The 20,885-nt window shown below is 38.7% G+C and overlaps 1 protein-coding gene across 1 annotated transcript in view; it reads right to left on the bottom strand.

The window, feature by feature from the left end:
• Window positions 1–20,885, bottom strand: part of LOC124259469 (CTD small phosphatase-like protein 2) — a 45,119-nt gene that overhangs the window by 4,658 nt on the left and 19,576 nt on the right. Inside the window, exon 2 of the mRNA XM_046693604.1 lies at window positions 9,534–9,689. Coding sequence (XP_046549560.1) covers window positions 9,534–9,668 — 135 coding nt within the window. The 5' untranslated portion in view covers window positions 9,669–9,689. The remainder of the gene's footprint in view (window positions 1–9,533; window positions 9,690–20,885) is intronic.

Genomic DNA, 20,885 nt, shown 5'->3' with positions numbered 1-20,885 from the left:
TATCATTGTTTAGATGCTCATCCCAACCCTTTAGTTACCAAACAATACATGTGAATATCTTGTTAGAATTGATCTTCAACAACCCATGTATGAGAATTCATCTTCAGCCAACCATGCTTGTGAATTCACAGAGGTACAGATAAGCTGCGTATCTGCGTAAAATACGCAGATATTAATGTGAAAACTGAATTCTGATAAAGTTTACTGCATACACAGGGGTTCAAAAATCCCATCGCCTGACACCCGGGACAAGTCAGTTTTCATTTCGGGCAATCAAATAATGGTATCTTACTTGTCCGTGGGCTACTAGACAATTTCCACTTATGGTTTCAAAACGCAAACAGACTTGGATTTAATTTCATATCTGCTCAAAATGTAGCTATTACATTTCGCAATGATGATAAAGTAGAGTTATCTTTCTTTGCTATTTATCACTTTTCAATAAATAGTCCAGTAAACATTAACATCAAATACCATGTTGATTTCTTCTTACATAATTACATCATCATAATTATGTCATAAAATCAGGGCAAGTGGAAAATTAGTATTAGTAAGGACAAGTTACTTTCTTAAGGTCACTTGCCCTGTGAATTTTTTTTTTTATTTGAACCCCTGGTACAAGTACGCTTTAATTTTTGTAAATACTCAATAAATGTGATCTTAAATGTGTACACACAAGATAATATAACTGAGGTATATTGAGAGGTTCTATTTCAGCACATGGACTTGGTAACTTGCATTTTTTTCTAATCGTTTCTCATATTACAGATCTAATACAAATAACAAAGACGTAACCCAACATTTAAACTTTATCACATTTTTAAAATTACTGGGAAAATGGAAAACGATCGTATGAATTGGCATCTCTGAAAGCACTAAGGTGATCATAAGTCACTAAGCTACCCTTAGCGCAATGTTAAAGAATGGGAGTTAAGGTTAACCTTAGTAAAGGTTGTTTAGTGAAAGGAGCCTCTGGTCTGTCTCCAATAGGGCTGCGCAATATAACCGGTTTACCCGTATTTACCGGTTCAGGCATGAAATCGATACATATTGCGATACGCTGATCGAAAACCGGTATTTCGACATGCATTCGTAAAACTTCATAACACTCTGAAATCTTCGGATATTTCCGTTTTGTTCTAGTGTTTCGCAATGTTTTGGATCTGAATGTTTTACATATTTACTCATTAATGACCAGTGATCTCTGATATGTCCTGACCAGGTCAAGTTGCTGTCTAAAATCTCAGGGCTTTTTTTGGTGTGGAGAAATTAGTTCAAATTAGTAACCACTGTGTTGATGCTAAATTGTTCATTTCCTTGTTTCATTTGTGCTAAATATTATTTATTTTGTCATAATTAAAAGTTTTTATTAAAGCTTAATCAATCATAGTGATTTGGTTGTGTTTTTGCTTTATAATTCAAGAATTAACTCGATTATAAGTAGTTTTTTGTTAAAAAAATATCTTGCTTTTACATTGCAATAAATATCGCAATATATGCCTTCGAATCGCAATATATCGCAATATGAAATTTCTCTGCAATACCCACCCCTAGTCTCCAAGCATGATCCATAAAGCAACATCTTGCGACCTGCCTAGGCGATCATTAGGGATGCCACGATACATCAATACATTTTCTAAGACGACACAATTATCGATACATTCAAAACTGTATTGAAATTTAGTTTTGAAAGTATAGGTCTAAATATGTTTATGTATCGTTTACATTTTGTATTTGTATCATGTTTTTTTATGTTATGAGAATTATAAATGATCATTTTTCATGCACAAAGATGGGAAATTAGAACTTTATAATCTCTGAGAATAAAAAATGTTGATCTTTTCGTGGAATTTACGCAATAATGCAGCGAAAATAGGTATCATGATACGTATCGTGACATGGGTATCATGATACGCATTGAATCATGACATGGGTAACGTGATACGCATCGAATTGTGACATGAGTATCATGATACCCATCGATTAGTGACATGGGCATCATGATACATATCGAATTGTGACATGGGTAACGTGATAAGTATCGAATCATGACATGAGTATCATGATACGCATCGAATCATGACATGGGCATCATGATACGCATCGAATCGTGACATGAGTATCATGATACGCATTGAATCGTGACATCAGCATCATGATACATATCGAATCATGACATGGGCATCATGATACGCATCAAATCGTGACATGAGTATCATGATGCGTATCGAATCATGACATGGGCATCATGATACATATCGAATCATGACATGAGTATCATGATACATATCGAATCATGACATGGGCATCATGATACACATCGAATCATGACATGGGCATCATGATACGCATCAAATCGTGACATGAGTATCATGATACGCATCGAATCGTGACATCAGCATCATGATACATATCGAATCATGACATGGGCATCATGATACGCATCAAATCGTGACATGAGTATCATGATACACATCGAATCATGACATGGGCATCATGATACACATCGAATCATGACATGGGCATCATGATACACATCGAATCATGACATGGGCATCATGATACACATCGAATCATGACATCAGCATCATGATACACATCGAATCATGACATGAGTATCATGATACACATCGAATCGTGACATGGGCATCATGATACGCATCGAATCATGACATGAGTATCATGATACACATCGAATCATGACATGGGCATCATGATACATATCGAATGACATGAGTATCATGATACATATCGAATCGTGACATGAGTATCATGATACATATCGAATCGTGACATGAGTATCATGATACATATCGAATCGTGACATGAGTATCATGATACATATCGAATCATGACATGGGCATCATGATACATATCGAATCATGACATGAGTATCATGATACATATCGAATCGTGACATGAGTATCATGATACACATCGAATCGTGACATGGGCATCATGATACATATCGAATCGTGACATGGGCATCATGATACATATCGAATGACATGAGTATCATGATACACATGGAATCGTGACATGGGCATCATGATACATATCGAATGACATGAGTATCATGATACACATCGAATCATGACATGAGTATCATGATACGTATCGAATCGTGACATTGGTATCATGATACACATCGAATCGTGACATGGGCATCATGATACATATCGAATGACATATGAGTATCATGATACATATCGAATCATGATATGAGTATCATGATACACATCGAATCGTGACATGGGCATCATGATACATATCGAATCGTGACATGGGCATCATGATACATATCGAATGACATGAGTATCATGATACGCATCGAATCATGACATGAGTATCATGATACACATCGAATCATGACATGGGCATCATGATACATATCGAATGACATGAGTATCATGATACACATCGAATCATGACATGAGTATCATGATACGTATCGAATCGTGACATGGGTATCATGATACATATCGAATCGTGACATGGGCATCATGATACATATCGAATCATGACATGAGTATCATGATACGCGCATCGAATCATGACATGAGTATCATGATACGCATCGATCGAATCATCATGACATGAATCATGACATGTATCATGATACATATCGAATCGTGACATGGGCATCATGATACATATCGAATGACATGAGTATCATGATACATATCGAATCATGACATGGGTATCATGATACACATCGAATCGTGACATGGGCATCATGATACATATCGAATCGTGACATGGGCATCATGATACATATCGAATCATGACATGAGTATCATGATACATATCGAATCATGACATGAGTATCATGATACGTATCGAATCGTGACATGGGTATCATGATACACATCAAATCGTGACATGGGCATCATGATACATATCGAATCATGACATGAGTATCATGATACACATCGAATCATGACATGGGCATCATGATACATATCGAATCGTGACATGGGCATCATGATACATATCGACATGAGTATCATGATATATCGAATGACATCGTATCATCATCGAATCATGACATGAGTATCATGATACACATCGAATCATGACATGGGCATCATGATACATATCGAATCATGACATGGGCATCATGATACACATCGAATCATGACATGAGTATCATGATACATATCGAATGACATGAGTATCATGATACACATCGAATCATGACATGAGTATCATGATACGTATCGAATCATGACATGGGCATCATGATACATATCGAATCATGACATGGGCATCATGATACACATCGAATCGATCATGACATGAATCATGACATGAGTATCATGATACATATCGAATCATGACATGGGTATCATGATACACATCGAATCATGACATGAGTATCATGATACACATCGAATCATGACATGGGCATCATGATACACATCGAATCATGACATGGGCATCATGATACATATCGAATGACATGGGCATCATGATACACATCGAATCATGACATGAGTATCATGATACATATCGAATCATGACATGGGCATCATGATACGTATCGAATCATGACATGAGTATCATGATACACATCGAATCATGACATGGGCATCATGATACATATCGAATCATGACATGGGCATCATGATACACATCGAATCATGACATGAGTATCATGATACATATCGAATCATGACATGGGCATCATGATACATATCGAATCATGACATGGGCATCATGATACACATCGAATCATGACATGAGTATCATGATACATATCGAATCATGACATGAGTATCATGATACACATCGAATCATGACATGGGCATCATGATACACATCGAATCATGACATCAGCATCATGATACACATCGAATCATGACATGAGTATCATGATACACATCGAATCGTGACATGGGCATCATGATACATATCGAATGGTGACATGGGCATCATGATACATATCGAATGACATGAGTATCATGATACACATCGAATCATGACATGAGTATCATGATACGTATCGAATCGTGACATGGGTATCATGATACACATCGAATCGTGACATGGGCATCATGATACATATCGAATCGTGACATGGGCATCATGATACATATCGAATCGTGACATGGGTATCATGATACACATCGAATCGTGACATGGGCATCATGATACATATCGAATGACATGAGTATCATGATACACATCGAATCATGACATGAGTATCATGATACGTATCGAATCGTGACATGGGTATCATGATACACATCGAATCGTGACATGGGCATCATGATACACATCGAATCGTGACATGGGCATCATGATACGCATCGAATCGTGACATGGGCATCATGATGCGTATCGAATCGTGACATGGGCATCATGATACGCTAAAAATCATGACTTGTGCATCATGATACGCATTGAACCGTGACATGAGCATTATGATGCGTATCGAATCATGACATGAGTATCATGATACGTATGTACAGTGATAAATCTACAAATTCAACTGCCTGAGTCCCGGGACTCACTGAGCTGAATAACTATGAGTCCCTCAGAACTTTTATGAGTCCCTAACAAAAATTAATGCCACAAATATTATTCAAACTGGTTTATTGTTACTATAGGTTGCACAGGTGAGTCTGACCGTTCTGGGATATTATGGTAGTACCTAAATCGTAACAAATGGAGACTCTTCCATTTTAACTTGTAGTTCATACCCTATCACATCAGACACAGATGTTAACAGATCACTGGTAGTGGTTGGAGAATCATAGTTAATTTTACCTTCCTTGAGAATTTCAATGTCAAATTCATATAACAAGAGTCATCAGAAGATGACATATCCCCCCGGCCCCCACATCTTTGAAAGAACAAATCATCTGACAGTTACTTAAAGTCCAGCTTGATTTTAGACTAAGTGCAAATTGTTTCCATGGAAATCATGAAAAAAATAAATGACAAAAATCTGCAAATAGCAAAAGGCACCACTTTGGGATCTGCCTCACATATCTGCCAAGTTTTGCTGAAAGATATTAAGAAGTTTTCGCGTTGTGCTCCGGAAACAAAACCCATCCCTTCCTTTTTGAGACTAAGTTCGAATCATTTCCATGGAAACCGAGAAAATAATAAATCACAAATATCTGCAAATAGCAAAAGGCATCACTTCAATATCTGCCTCACATATCTGCCAAGTTTTGCTGAAAGATATACAGAGGTTTTTGAGTTGTGCTCCGGAAACGAAGCCCACCCCTCACTTTTGGGATTAAGTCCGAATCGTTTCCATGGAAACCGGGAAAATAAAAATGCCAAAAATCTGCAAATAGCAAAAGGCACAACTTTAGGATCTGTTTGATATATCTACCAAGTTTTGTTGAAAAATATTATACGGTTTTTGAGTTATGCTCAGGAAACGAAGCCCACCCCTCACTTTTGGGACTAAGTCCGAATCGTTTCCATGGAAACCGGAAAAATTAAAAATGCCTTAAATCTGCAAATAGCAAAAGGCACCACTTAAGGTTCTGTTTGATATATCTACCAAGTCTTGTTGAAAAATATTGAACGGTTCTTGAGTTTTGCTCCGGAAACGAAAGCAATCCTTACTTTTTGAGACTAAGTTCAAAATGTTTCCATGGAAACCGGGGAACATAAAAATGCCAAAAATCGGCAAATAGCAAAAGGCACCACTTAAGGTTCTGTTTCATACATCTAGCAAGTTTTGTTGAAAAATATTGAACGGTTCTTGAGTTATGCTCCGGAAACGAAGCCCACCCCTCACTTTTGGGACTAAGTCCAAATCGTTTCCATGGAAACCGGGAAAAATAAAAATGCCAAAAATCTGTGAAATGCAAAAGGCACCACTTTAGGATCTGTTTGATATATCTACCAAGTTTTGTTGAAAAATATTGAACGGTTCTTGAGTTATGCTCCGGAAACGAAGCCCACCCTTCTTTAAGACTAAGTCCAAAACGTTTCCATGGAAACTGAGAAAAATAAAAAAGACAATTATCTGTAAATAGCAAAAGGCACCACCTTAGGTTATGTTTGACATATCTACCAATTTTGGTTAAAAAATATTGAACGGTCTTTGAGTTATGGTCCGGAAACAAAATGATTACGGACGGACAGACGGACAGACGGACTAGGCGACGACTATATCCCACCGCATTATATGCCGGTGGGATAAAAAGTCAACAAAACGTTTAAACTTTGTCAGTGGGATGTTTTCACAAGCTAACCAAAGAACAGATTTCATCAAGGCGACAGCTGCTTTGTCTTGTTTTTCATACATACGTGCAGTTGCAACCTGGAAATCATCACAAAGTTTTGGAGCCTGAACGGACAGTTTACTATCATTATGATGAGATGTCTGGTCAAAATTATATTTTAAAAATTCCTGCATTTAGCATCTTGTGTCATACCATTTTCAGTTCATAGTTTACAAAATATTAAATCACCAGCCCTGTCATAAGTCAGCCATAACCGATGAGTATTCGGCCAACCTGACTGAAATGTCCTAACTTTGTGTTTTCTGACAGTATCTATCTGGGTGGCATGTCGACTGCTATATTATAGTAAAACAAGAAGACAAAGTCATCAATATTCCCCGCAATGGCAAAATACTCTTCATGATTATGTCTACGAGTTTTGATTATGTCAAATATTTAGGTGTGTATATAGAAAAGTGGAAGGAGAGTATTGAAAGGTTTTTAAAGTTCTGCTCCAGAAAGGAGCACTATCACCAATTTCAGTCTAAATCAAACTTGTTGCCATGGAAATGCCAATTATATTTTATTAAGAATTCCAAAACTACCAAAAGGCACCCGTACACCACCAGATCTATGTATGTGCCAAGTTTGATGAAGAAACATTGAACGGTTTTAGGGTACTGCTCCGGAAAAGAGCACTACCACTAATTTCAGTTTTATTCAAACTTGTTGCCATGGAAATGACAAAAAATATTTTATTCAGAATTCCAAAACTACCAAAAGGCACCAGTACACCACCAGACCAATCTATGTGCCAAGTTTGGTGAAGAAATAGTGAATGGTTTTAGAGTTCTGCTCCGGAAAAGAGCACTACCACCAATGTCAGTCTGTCAAACTTGTTGCCATGGAAACGCCAAAAATATTTTATTCAGAATTCCAAAACTACCAAAAGGCACCAGTACACCACCAGATCTATGTATGTGCCAAGTTTGGTGAAGACATATTGAACGGTTTTAGAGTTCTGCTCCGGAAAAGAGCACTCCCACTAATTTCAGTCAAAGTCGAACTTGTTGCCATGGAAACGCCACAAATATTTTATTCAGAATTCCAAAAGTACCAAAAGGCACCAGTACACCATCAGATCTATGTATGTGCCAAGTTTGGTGAAGAAATATTGAGAGGTTTTAGAGTTCTGCTCCGGAAAAGAAAAATGTGCACGGACGCACGGACGCACGGACGGAGTCCATTTTAATACCCCCCCGCAAAACGCATTGCGGGGGATAATAACAGCAGGGCTCTACATGACCTTTGACAAGCAAATGTTTTCTTTTACTAGAAAAATAAAAAAGTTACAAGCCAGACCCATGTAATTTCACTGTAATATTTTGTGAATAAAGTTCTACAATTCCAACCAAAGTTTTGTTTTATTTCTTCACTCTGAATCACTGAACAAATTACATCAAAAGAAATATGCCAACTGGAAGCCACTTTAACAAGTATGAACACAAATAGTAACGGCATTTCTTACTTACTTACTATTAACATTGAACGAATTATATCATAAATGTCATCATAATCATAAATGAAATGATTCATTTATATGATTACCTTTCCAGGACTTGAGATTCAGAATGACATTCTATTTCAGCAGAACTTTAACCATGTCAAATGTCACTTTCACTTTCAAATTACATGCAGATAGATTTAACAGTAGTTCAGCTACTGACTAAAGCTTCCTGCTTTTCTCTAACTGGTACTGAGAGCTCAGATTTTGTCTTCACACAGTGGATTCAGAGTCAAAATGTTCATTGACCAATCAGTTTGTCTTGAAAAACCTCATTTGCATATCGCTTACCTCCTTAGCGTGTTTGTGTCTATTTATAGAGTGTAAAAACTAGGTTATAGTTTTGCACATGCTCGAGCAATGAATCTTGGGATCTCATTTGCATACCGCTGACCTCCCTTGGTGTGACCTAGATGTCTATTTTTGGAAACGCGGAAATGAACTTAATATCATGACGAATGAAAGCTGCGATCGTTTTAAAAATAATGTGTATTTATTAGCTCACGTCAATTATTTGAGAATGGAAGTTAATCTAAGACGATTTAGCCATGTATACTTTGATATTGCCCCTTCCTTTGATGAAACATTAGTGTTTCATCAAAAGCTTGTGTCCAAGAGGACGCACATGTAAAAAAAATATGAGTCCTGTCAGAATTTATTGCGTCAGAGACGTGGGACGCGGGGGTAGATTTATCCCTGTATGTATCGTAACATTGTGTATTGTGATCCTAAGCCAACGTTATAACTGAACACACCAGGATGAGATGGCGCCTTACCTCTGCTATACTGTGCTCACACTTCATGTTGCGTTTCCGTGAGATACAGTGTGAAGCCAAGGAGTCACCTCCCTTCCTGCGGCTTGGCTTCCCACCACTAGGGGGCGTGTCTCCTGTCTTCTGCCGCAGTTGCATGGTTAACAATCACAAACAAATCTGGAAGAAAAGAGAACAAGTTCAAGGTCACTGACAGTCTCAAACGGGCTTGCAAGTTTTTATCAGATTGAATGAATCAAGTTTTACGCCACTTGTAGCAATATTCCAGCAATATCACAACGGGGGACAACAGAAATGGGCTTCACACATTCTACCCATGTGGGGAATCAAACCCAAGTGTTCCATGAACGCTTTAACCACTAGGCTACCCCACCACCTCTCAAAATGGTTTGTGAGTTTCTGATTGAACGGTTAAATGAGTCGAGTTTTACGCCACTTTCAGCAATAATCCAGCAATATCACAACTGGGGACAAAGGCCTGGGGCGTGTACCCATGTGGGGAATCTTCATTTTGCATATCATGCCTTGACAACATCCAAATTCAAATCAAAACACTCCTAAATTGAGGAATATTCCATCCAAGTGACAGCTAAAAATTAACTGAATTCATGAAGGCATACGGTTCAAACCACCAAATACACAAGTGAATCTTAACAGGCTATTACGCAAACCAACTGAAGGCAAAGTTTTCAATTTGATATAGTGACAAGTTCAAACTGTTCGGCCAGGATATAAAACTAAAAAGACAAATATATTACAAAAAGTATGATTTAATTAGAGTGGTTTCTCTTTACAAATCAGTGAATGTTATACTTTCAGCTCAAAGAAGAAACATGCATGGGAAAACAAAAAGCTGGAAGCAATCTTTTCAAATCCTCTTCAGTTTCAAGATGATGTGTAGATTTCTTGAAATTCAAGGACTTTGTAAGGACTGTTAAACGAGTGCATTGACATCTCAAGCACATCAGCCGTCAAACCAAGAACTGAACACATTTCATGAGTCTTTTATTCATCAACCACGTTTTGGAATCCATTTGTAACCTGGCAGCTTATGAAGTTTGAGTGGGATTGGCTTAACACTTCTTTGTACTGTTGGGAATTGGTTGAAATCTCACAACTGATGATTGCTTCATTACCAACGAATAATCATCGACAAAAATTGGTTAGCGTCATTTTTCAGATTTTCCTATCCAGGTTGTTATTGCAGATATGTATAACATGATGCAACCTGCTACTTTAAAGTGATGACTAATATACCATGAACATACACTTCCTGGAGTCTTCAAGAAATATTCAGTCATGACTTTTCAGTTTGTGAAGTGGGTTTTCTAAGAATTAAACTAGTTTTCAGACCCTGACAACTTCGAAGATATGTTCCATCGTCAAGCATTTCAAAGTCTAATACAGCAGTTCCAAAATCGTCGGTGTTTGATTATGAGAAAATGTGATCGATTGCTTGGTCGTTTGGTCACTACGACTTTCATTGGTTGAGAAGCGGATCATAAAACACCTCATTACATTCAGTAGTTTGATTGCTCTGCAGGATTTACTAATGGACTAACAAATATTTCCAGCCCATCATCAAGGCTGTAACACATATGGTTTCCTTGTGCACAACATCGCTGACACTTCCAGTAGCAACTTATTCAACACTATCAACGAATAGGGCTGGGACGATACACCGATACATCACGAATACATTTAAGTTTGATACAGCTATCCTATCGTCGACTGATGTATCGACCCAAAACAATACACGACTTTTTTTCAAAACAGTATTATCTAAACATTTTAAAGTACTTATTTAGAGAAAAATATGCAATATGATAGTAACTTGTTTGTTGATTATTGTTTAATGTTATACACAAAATATCTTGAAATAAATCATTTTAAATATTAATACTGTGCTATTCTTTCAAGGTGCATGTATCGTGATAGGTATCGTATCGCAGGTAAAATACTGCGATACGTATTGTATTGCGACATAGTGTATCGCCCCAGCCCTATCAATGAATTCCAAATGATTCTGTTTTCCAATTAAATGTGTGCGTGCATGCGTGAAATAATTAACCTTGCTTATATAGGAGGAAATCTGAAGTGGTACTATAGTACTGTCGGAAATAGAAAAAAACTGTTTTTAGGCTGTTACTCTGTATCCCTACAATTTACACAATTGCAAATAGCATATGTCGAAATAACATACTTCGGCCTAACTGAGTGTTCAGTGGGATGCGTAATACGATATCCAGAAAAGCATGTTTACTCGAAAAATCGGGCAAAACTTAGAAAAAACCCGAATAGCTGCTGAAAACAATAGATCAGACTATAGATGGCAATTAGGTCGCTCAGCCAGGTATGACGACGGACCGTCGACTCACCTGGCATGAAATGCACGTGCTGCCTTTCTTTCATATAGTTTATGTTGAGATATGTAAAAGAGTATGATACCCGAAAACCATAGAAACGCATCGCAGTATATAGGTGGCATGACCACCCGAAGATCGACAGGACTGGATATTATTTGTAAATTGTGATGACGTGCCGTGTTCCTCCCCAGTATAATTGCCCTAAAGGATTATCTTATCTTAGCTGATATCTCTATCCCAAAGCACAACCCCATGTTTTGCATTTGAGACGAACCCTCCTACCTGTTTCTTTTTATAGTGACAGTGAGACTGCATGGTAGCTACATCCTTAATAGTTTCGGCATAAAAGTTATTATTGTTTACGTCAGCTATAGCTTATAATGAATCTACGTCTAATTTCAAATTGGGCATTTAAAAAGTGTCCATTGTAATACAATATCGTTGCACACTAATTTGCATAAAGCCATGGTCTGTTCCAAATAAGTCTTTTCGGACTTTGAAAAAACCTGCATTGCTCATTTCTGCACTAATTTCCCCTCAGTAAAGTCCCTTTTCTCCGTTTCCTATCTCTCTACCACTGAGACTGTAGTTAGGCCGAACTTAGATTAACAGATAGTTCACACTTTCACATATCAACTACATAAATTGTAGAGATAAATGAGAAAATACAGTTTTTTTCTATTTCCGACACTACTATAGTACACTGAGTCTGTAACCAGTTCAGCTTAAACCAACAATAATGATTCCTACGAGCACATTTTCTGCCAGATTTATTCAGCTCCAATTTGTAGCAAGTGAAGCATTGAGAACATGTTCAGAATTTTGGCCCTCAAATACTAATGGTCAGTATGGATTACAATCACTGCATTAATACTTGGTGACCTTATTTTACAAGATCAAGATCCTTATGGATCCAGGCTTGCTGTGTCAAGACACGTAGCAGACCAACAGACCGACACCACTCTCCATCATGGTGGTCCCCACGTGACAGCAAGCTCCAGGTTCTGATGGACCCCCCACTCTCCAGTGACAGAAGCAGTCAGTCACCCGGCCAGCAGCAGCAATGTGTGTCAAGGCAGGTAGCAGACCAACAGACCATCACCATTCTCCATCACGGTGGCCCCCTGTGACAGAAGCAGTCAGTGGGCAGCAACAGCAATGTGTGTCAAGGCAGGTAGCAGACCATCAGACCAACAGACCATCACCACTCTCCATCATGGTGGTCCCCTGTGACAGAAGCAGTCAGTGGGCAGCTGCAGCAATGTGTGTCAAGACAGGTAGCAGACCATCAGACCAGCAGACCATCACCACACTCCATCATGGTGGTCCCCTGTGACAGAAGCAGTCAGTGGGCAGCAACGGCAATGTGTGTCAAGGCTGGTAGCAGACCAACACACCATCACCATTCTCCATCACGGTGGTTCCCTGTGACAGCAGCAGTCAGTGGGCAGCAACGCAATGTGTGTCAAGGCAGGTAGCAGACCAACAGACCATCAAACCATCACCACTCTCCATCACAGTGGCCCCCTGTGACAGCAGCAGTCAGTGGGCAGCTGCAGCAATGTGTGTCAAGTCACGTAGCAGACCAACAGACCATCACCATTCTCCATCATGGTGGCCCCCTGTGACAGCAGCAGTAAGTGGGCAGCAACGCAATGTGTGTCAAGGCAGGTAGCAGACCAACAGACCATCAAACCATCACCACTCTCCATCACGTGGCCCCTGTGGCCCCTGTGACAGCAGCAGTCAGTGGGCAGCTGCAGCAATGTGTGTCAAGTCACGTAGCAGACCAACAGACCATCACCATTCTCCATCATGGTGGCCCCCTGTGACAGCAGCAGTAAGTGGGCAGCAACGCAATGTGTGTCAAGGCAGGTAGCAGACCAACAGACCATCACCACTCTCCATCACAGTGGCCCCCTGTGACAGCAGCAGTCAGTGGGCAGCAGCAGCAATGTGTGTCAAGGCTGGTAGCAGACCAACAGACCAACCGACCATCACCACTCTCCATCACAGTGGCCCCCTGTGACAGCAGCAGTCAGTGGGCAGCAGCAGCAATGTGTGTCAAGGCTGGTAGCAGACCATCACCACTCTCCATCACGGTGGTCCCCTGTGACAGCAGCAGTAAGTGGGCAGCAACGCAATGTGTGTCATGGCAGGTAGCAAGTGCACCTAGCGGCCTTACTGGGAGTCAGACAGCATCACAGCAGAGTATCACTTACACCAGCCAGACACAAGTGAATTGAACCTGGGGATGCTATGAGGAAAAATTCGCTTCGAGAAACCCTGCATTAAGCTGGGAAACCCTGCATGCTCTGTTAAAACCCCAACAACCCTTATGCCTTTACAGCTAGCATGTATGGTGTCTGCTCCAGTTTTTCATCAACAAGAGGCCTTATACCAGTACAGCTAGGCTGACAAGGTTCTTTTTGCCCTTGAAAATTTAATACTGTTCATCAAACTAATCTGAATAATGACTTTTCAAGTAGAGTCTTTGAATGGTAGTAGGTTGTGAAAAAAGATTCCCCAAAGACTGTTTTTCATAATGAGTTGTTTTATGTTTTTATTCAGACGCTGATCTCAAACTATTCTACATACTTTCAATGTCAAGTTGAAATAAATCTGGTTTTATCAACTCAACCTTGAATTTTCAAAAAACAGACATGTTACTGTAAATGTTCTGTTTGCTTTCAAGATGCTGATGAACTAATGCTGATGAACAAAAGTACTATCCATATTATATGGTTGAAAATTAGTTTTTCTCAATTAAATCCAATGCCATACCCAGAATAATACATCCATATTTTTCATAATTCAATGGATTTGTTTTGACACCTATGAGCATACTAAATAAACTTATTACAAAGTTTTATGTGAAGCAGAATGTGTGCCCAATACACAAATGTATCCAATGGATGCAGAAACATATAATATTAACCTTATGTCAAAAGCTTAGACTCACCAGTGTAAATATAGCCACTTAATCAGGCAACTGTTCTAAACTAAATTTTGCAAATATTTCATACTGTTTAAAGGTAGTTTACACATGAACTGATGTATTGTAAAACAAATTTGTAATGTTGAAAAGATTATTGTCATAAGTTCAATAAATGACAAAATTCAGTGAAAATTGTCAGCATCGAGTGAGTGAGTGAGTGAGTGAGTTGAATTTTATGCCACTTTTAGCAATATTCCAGCAGTATCACGTAGTAGTGGTCCGATTCATTGAAATAATCAAAGATTGCTTGCTTTGACTAAACGGCCAAGCAACCGATCAAACAATTCTGGAACACTTGTTTGCATTAATATTTTTCACATGGTTGGTTTTGTCTGTTACATTTCATAAGAACTACAAGCTCGTTCCAAGTCATGACTGAATATACCTTAAAGACCCCAATAAATTTATGTTCTTAACATACTAGTCATCCTTTAAAGATGTGAAATTTTGACCCCTCCCCCCCCAAAAAGAAGTACGTTTTTTTCCCTTATGTTTTTGTGCAAATTTCATAAATGACGCTAACCAATTATTTTTGATATTGGGTGTCTTGCGGGAATCAAAATCAAAACCTTTCTTTTCTGCGCCCTATCTATATATTTGTAAATACTGGATGCATGATTTCTGCATCCTGTCAAACCAACAAAATACATTTTATGAATAAGAGTTGACCTTGGGTGTGTTGAAGTGATCTCTCTAAATGTGCTGGCGTACTCTTGAATGAAACACCCAGAAATTGTGTCTGCCAAGGTGCGGGTGAGGATACCTGTCAGCCATGATTGACATACAAACCACAGTCATGAATTAAATATTACTTCACACGGTCCAACTCCATGATAATTACCAGATTACAACTGCGTGACAATGAACCCCACCGTCTGTAAACAATCAGTGCACTGAATCCATTTTCGGACATTTTTTATTCCGATTTGAAAAATTTAGATTTATCCCTTTCTTTACATATCAAGCAATCAAGATGAATCACGGAACGGCTCAGCATTTCAATGACAACGGCCACACTGAAGACTTCACATCGGTTGAGGCGGCTTGGTCTGGCCAATGCCTGTTGTACGTACACTGTCTACAAATTAACATTGCACAATGACTCATCGAGGCATATTATCGATGGATAGTCTCCTGAAGAGCTCCATGACATCACTGGCAATCAATAAAAAAAATCAATCTGACCATGTGAGCCACAACTCTCATCAGCCGACTGAGCTTTGCTAGAATTCAAACTCTTCCGATCAACTGGACATTGCGATGATGACCGCCGAAACCGCAAATTTAAATTACGACGCATTAAAATTGCAGTACAATCTGCTAATGGGGATTTTTTCAGTGCATTATTGCAGATCTCCTGCACTGAGATTCTTGGACTGAGCGCTTGAATTGAAGCGCTTACGAGCACAGAGCAGCGTGGGAGGGTGATAAGAGCACAGGTCAAGGACGCTTGAGGTCGTATCTTGCCCAGATAGTGGTTTGTCCTTCGTGGTAATTGCTTGTTCTTTGGTAAGGGGTTTGAAACTTCAAACGCCAGTGAAAGGAAAATTTCAAGTACTTCGCACAAATGCATGTTTGAGAATTTTAAGTAGCGTACTGGGTTTTTCAACACGTTTAGTGAAGCATGTTTTTCTTCCTCCATGGTTTGACGATTTCTAAATCAATTACCATTAAGGCACTAATGTTGCAAGGTAAACGATTTCGATTCATATTTTACGACATTCAAACACCTGTTTTCAAAAATACAGATCTCGTTAATATGAAAGGGAAAAGATGGGAAAATTTCTAAAATATATTTCAGAAAGACAACAATGAAACGTTTTGTCTGGATTTGTTGGAGGGAGAAACATACTTCTGGGGTACACATTGTGAAGAAACAACAAAACACTTTCATTACTTAATATCCTTTTTTTAGAAAGTCAGGGTTGGAAAGAACTTTAAAATTGCTAGTGTACTCCGGTACAGTGGCACATGTAAAATCACTTGCCCTGATAATTTTTCCACTATACCGGCCGTTATCCTGTTGATTTTGCAAATAAACCACATAATAAATATTTGAAAGTCAACTGGACACCGGTACAGTGTGATATACAAATTTGCTTGCCCGGCAGAAAAAAACACTGGACTCGGGCATCGGGCAATGGGTTATGGGTTATTTCAACCCCTGAAAGTGGTAAAATGTAACGTATGTTATATTTGGGATTACACTTTCTTAGAAAAGCACAGATTCTAGTACTCTTTTTTTCTTTTTTTTTGTGTGTTCGTGTGTGTGTGTGTGTGTGTGTGTGTGTGTGTGTGTCTTTGAGTCCCATCCCCCACTCTGAGGGTGTGTGTTCGAATCCCGGATGGGACTCAACCCCCAAAAATAAAAAATACTAGAATATGTACTTTACTAAGAAAGTGTAATCCCAAATATAACATACGTTACTTTTATTACTGTTTGTGAGCACATTTGGACAGGATATTCAACGTTTCCCGACAACAATGTCCTCCACTTCCAAAGTCTATTCACACAGTTTCAATCTAAGGACCCTGAAGCTTCAACTTTCAACACCAGGTTATGACAGACCCATCGACTCGCATGATTAATATTTATCGCTATTCCTAAATATGATCATTATATGATTACAGTCCCAGAAATTTCAGTAAGCAAAGAAAATAAACATCAAATAATCAGCAGATGATGTAACCTGTAGGCAACCACACTACGGGTTCCCCTGTTATGTAAACAAGTCACTACCTGTGAGAGGGTCACTTACTTGCATGAGCCTTTCCAAGGAAAACTGATTTCTGAATGAAGCACAAAAGAGCCTCTACAAGTGTTTTTTATAAATAATTTAATAAAATTAAGTACAGTTATTGAAAGTAATACCACTAATAGAGTAACATTGTAGTAAATATAAAAAAGCTGTTACTTGATACTACTATATATCAAGTGAGTGAGTGAGTATGGTATTACACCGCCTTAAAGCAATATTCCAGCAATAAGAAGAATAAGGGAGGAGTCGAGAGAGAGACAGAGAGAGGGAGAGAGAGACAGAGAAAGAGACAAAGACAGACACAGAGAAAGAGAGAGAGACAGCGAAAGAGAGAGACAGAGGGACAGACAGAGAAAGAGAAAGAGAGAGACAGAGAAAGAGAGAGATGAAGAGAGAAAAACAGACACAGAGAGAGACAGAGAGAGTAAGAAACAGAGAGAAAGAGAGACAGAGAGAGAGAGAGAAAAACAGACAGAAAGAGAGAGACAAAGACAGACAGAGACAGACAGACAGAGAGAGATAAAGAGAGAAAGAGAGAGACAGATACAGAGAGAGAGAGAGATTGTACCCATATTATATCAAGACAGGAGACCAGGCAATACAATCCATCAAAACATGTCTCCATGTATAAATATTTGTTACTACAGTAAGCAGCTGGGGGTGGGGTTAAGGAGTTTAGGGGAGGGGCAGGGAGGAAGACATCAGAGAAGAAAGTCATCTAACCCACCCATCAGTTAACAGAAAGACTGACAGGCCCAGGATCACCTGTCAAGGGCCTCCTCAGGTGTTGAATGCGGTGAAGCCAAGGCCCCAGGCAAGGATTTAGTCATTGTTAACAAGTGTGACCACCTCTGACCCCATTGTGTCAACACTGCTTGAAAACAAACAGCAAATATGTCAAGGTAAAATTGTGTATCGGCAACAGGTGGCCTAGCAGCTGGCTGAAGTTTCTGTACATGCAGACCTGCATATATTGTACAGATTCCTGGATGTAACACTAAATTCGTATTACACCAAGGTGGAAATTTATGGATGTCATTTTCGTAATATGATGAAAATGCTTTTGTACACACTAATCTACCTCTCTATCTACTGTTAAAACATCATCCACCCTTTTCAGGCCTACCAAAGAAAACTTTCCCACTGTGCAGAAAAACGTTGAAAATTCCACATTAATCGTGGAAACAGCAACATAAACATAATACCTCGCTACTGAAACAGTAAAAACGGCCACTTTAAATCGCTAAAACTGGATAAAAAAACCTGTTTAGTTTCTTTCCATTCGTATGAAATGATTGACTGCTTGACAACGGTACAAGAATCTGTATCGAAACGTCGCACTCACGAAATAAAGAAGTTGTTATCCATAAAAACGTGTTCCATATTGTACGTCTCAACTTCTAAAAATGCCACTCAAGCTTTAAAGAAGCATGCGCAGAAGAGGTCAACATTCACGGATATATAAATGTTGCAGTTTCATAGTACCCGTTTTTACTGTTTCAGTAGCAAGGTAATAGAGAATACTACACTCGGTCTCATCTCATGTAACGAGACCTAGTGTGGTATTTTATTTATTACCCACGTCTAACATGCATTAAATTGACAAAATAGTGTATTTTTGTTAATATTTTGGTTTCAAACCTTTCACGTGTTTGTTATGAATGAAAAAATAGTTACGTCAGAATGTGACCTATTGAGAGGTCATCGGTTATCCAATCAAATCGTTAGAATCTCAGGTCAGGACGTTACGACACAGGTCAACGTGATACCACGCTCGTGTGATGTACGAGATTAGTATGCAACTACCCATACGTTGACCACGTGGGTAATAATTATGTTTATGTTGCTATTTCCACGACTAAAGTGGGCTTTTCTACGTTTTTCTGCAGTGGAAAAGTTTTCTTAGGTAGGCCTGCTTTTGTACATCAATTATACTCTATTGGCTTCTATCACTTACCCACTTAATCTACTGCAACAACACCATATCTGCTTTTGTATATAACTGCTCTTTCATCTCATAATCCCGTTTATTGTACATACATGCTTAAAATCGCTCTGGTTTCATGTACATTACTAGTATATATATCCTGTATACCTGTTAGTGGTGTTCCATTAATTGAAATAATCGAAAGATTGGTCGCAGTGACCAAACGACCAAGCAATCGATCACATTTTCTCATAATCAAACATAAACAATTTTGGAACTACTGTTTTAGTGTTTGAAACACTTGACAATGGAACATATCTTAGAAGTTGTCAGGTCCTGAAAACATGTTTAATTCTCAGAAAAGTCACTTCACTAACTGAAAAGTCATGACTGACTCCAGGAAGTTTATGTTCATGATATATTAGTCATCACTTTAAAGTAGCAAGTTGCATCATGTTATACATATCTGCAATAACAACCTGGATAGGAAAATCTGAAAAATGACGCTAACCAATTTTTTTCGATGATTGTTCGTTGGTAATGAAGCAATCATCAATTGTGAGATTTCAACCAATTCCCAACACTAATACCTGTTAGTTATCACCTGAGGAATGGGCAAGGAAAAGCCCAGAAACGTGTATACAATAAATTTGACATCCATAATATTTTGTCTTATATAACAGGAACATGAAGTTATGAGTTTATTCTTACTCCTCCATCACTTTGGAGTAAGAACAGACTCCCGTTATGTTCCTCACATACAGATGTTGACATCCATAATTATTAAATTTCCTTCTTGATGCGTATCGTTTATATATGCCATTCACAGACTTCACAGAACATGTAGTACTTCGTCACAGTGCATCTTCCATAAAATAATCATTCTTGGGTTTACCTTTCAGGTTCCCCGTTTACCAATTTCAAAGGTCCTTCAAAATGAAGGTGGGGTAGCCTAGTGGTCAAAGAGTTCACTCGTCACGCTGAAGACCCGGTTCGATTCCCCACATGGGTACAAAATGTGAAGCCCTTTTCTAGTGTCCAACGCCATAATATTGCTTAAAGCAGCATAAAACCATACTCACTCACAAGAGTTTCCGAACCGCAATATTTAACTTGCACCCTTTCTGTGCTGCAATAGCCCTACATGACCCAAATCCTAATTTTCCTCAGGTTCTCAATCTTCTATCCCACAAGGCTCCTTTTCAAATTTGTTTCTCTATTTTTTACAGGAGACTAAGCTTTAGTCTATTTTGTCCAATTCAAGTCAGGATTTATCCAAATCTAGTGAATCTCCATTAAGTCCCA

Source organism: Haliotis rubra, unplaced genomic scaffold (genome assembly GCF_003918875.1).
Source record: "Haliotis rubra isolate DU_JTF1 unplaced genomic scaffold, ASM391887v1 Scf722, whole genome shotgun sequence".
Taxonomy (NCBI): Eukaryota; Metazoa; Mollusca; class Gastropoda; order Lepetellida; family Haliotidae; genus Haliotis; species Haliotis rubra.
The sequence above is the reverse complement of the archived record's forward strand: the minus strand, read 5'-3'. Positions and strand labels throughout refer to the sequence as shown.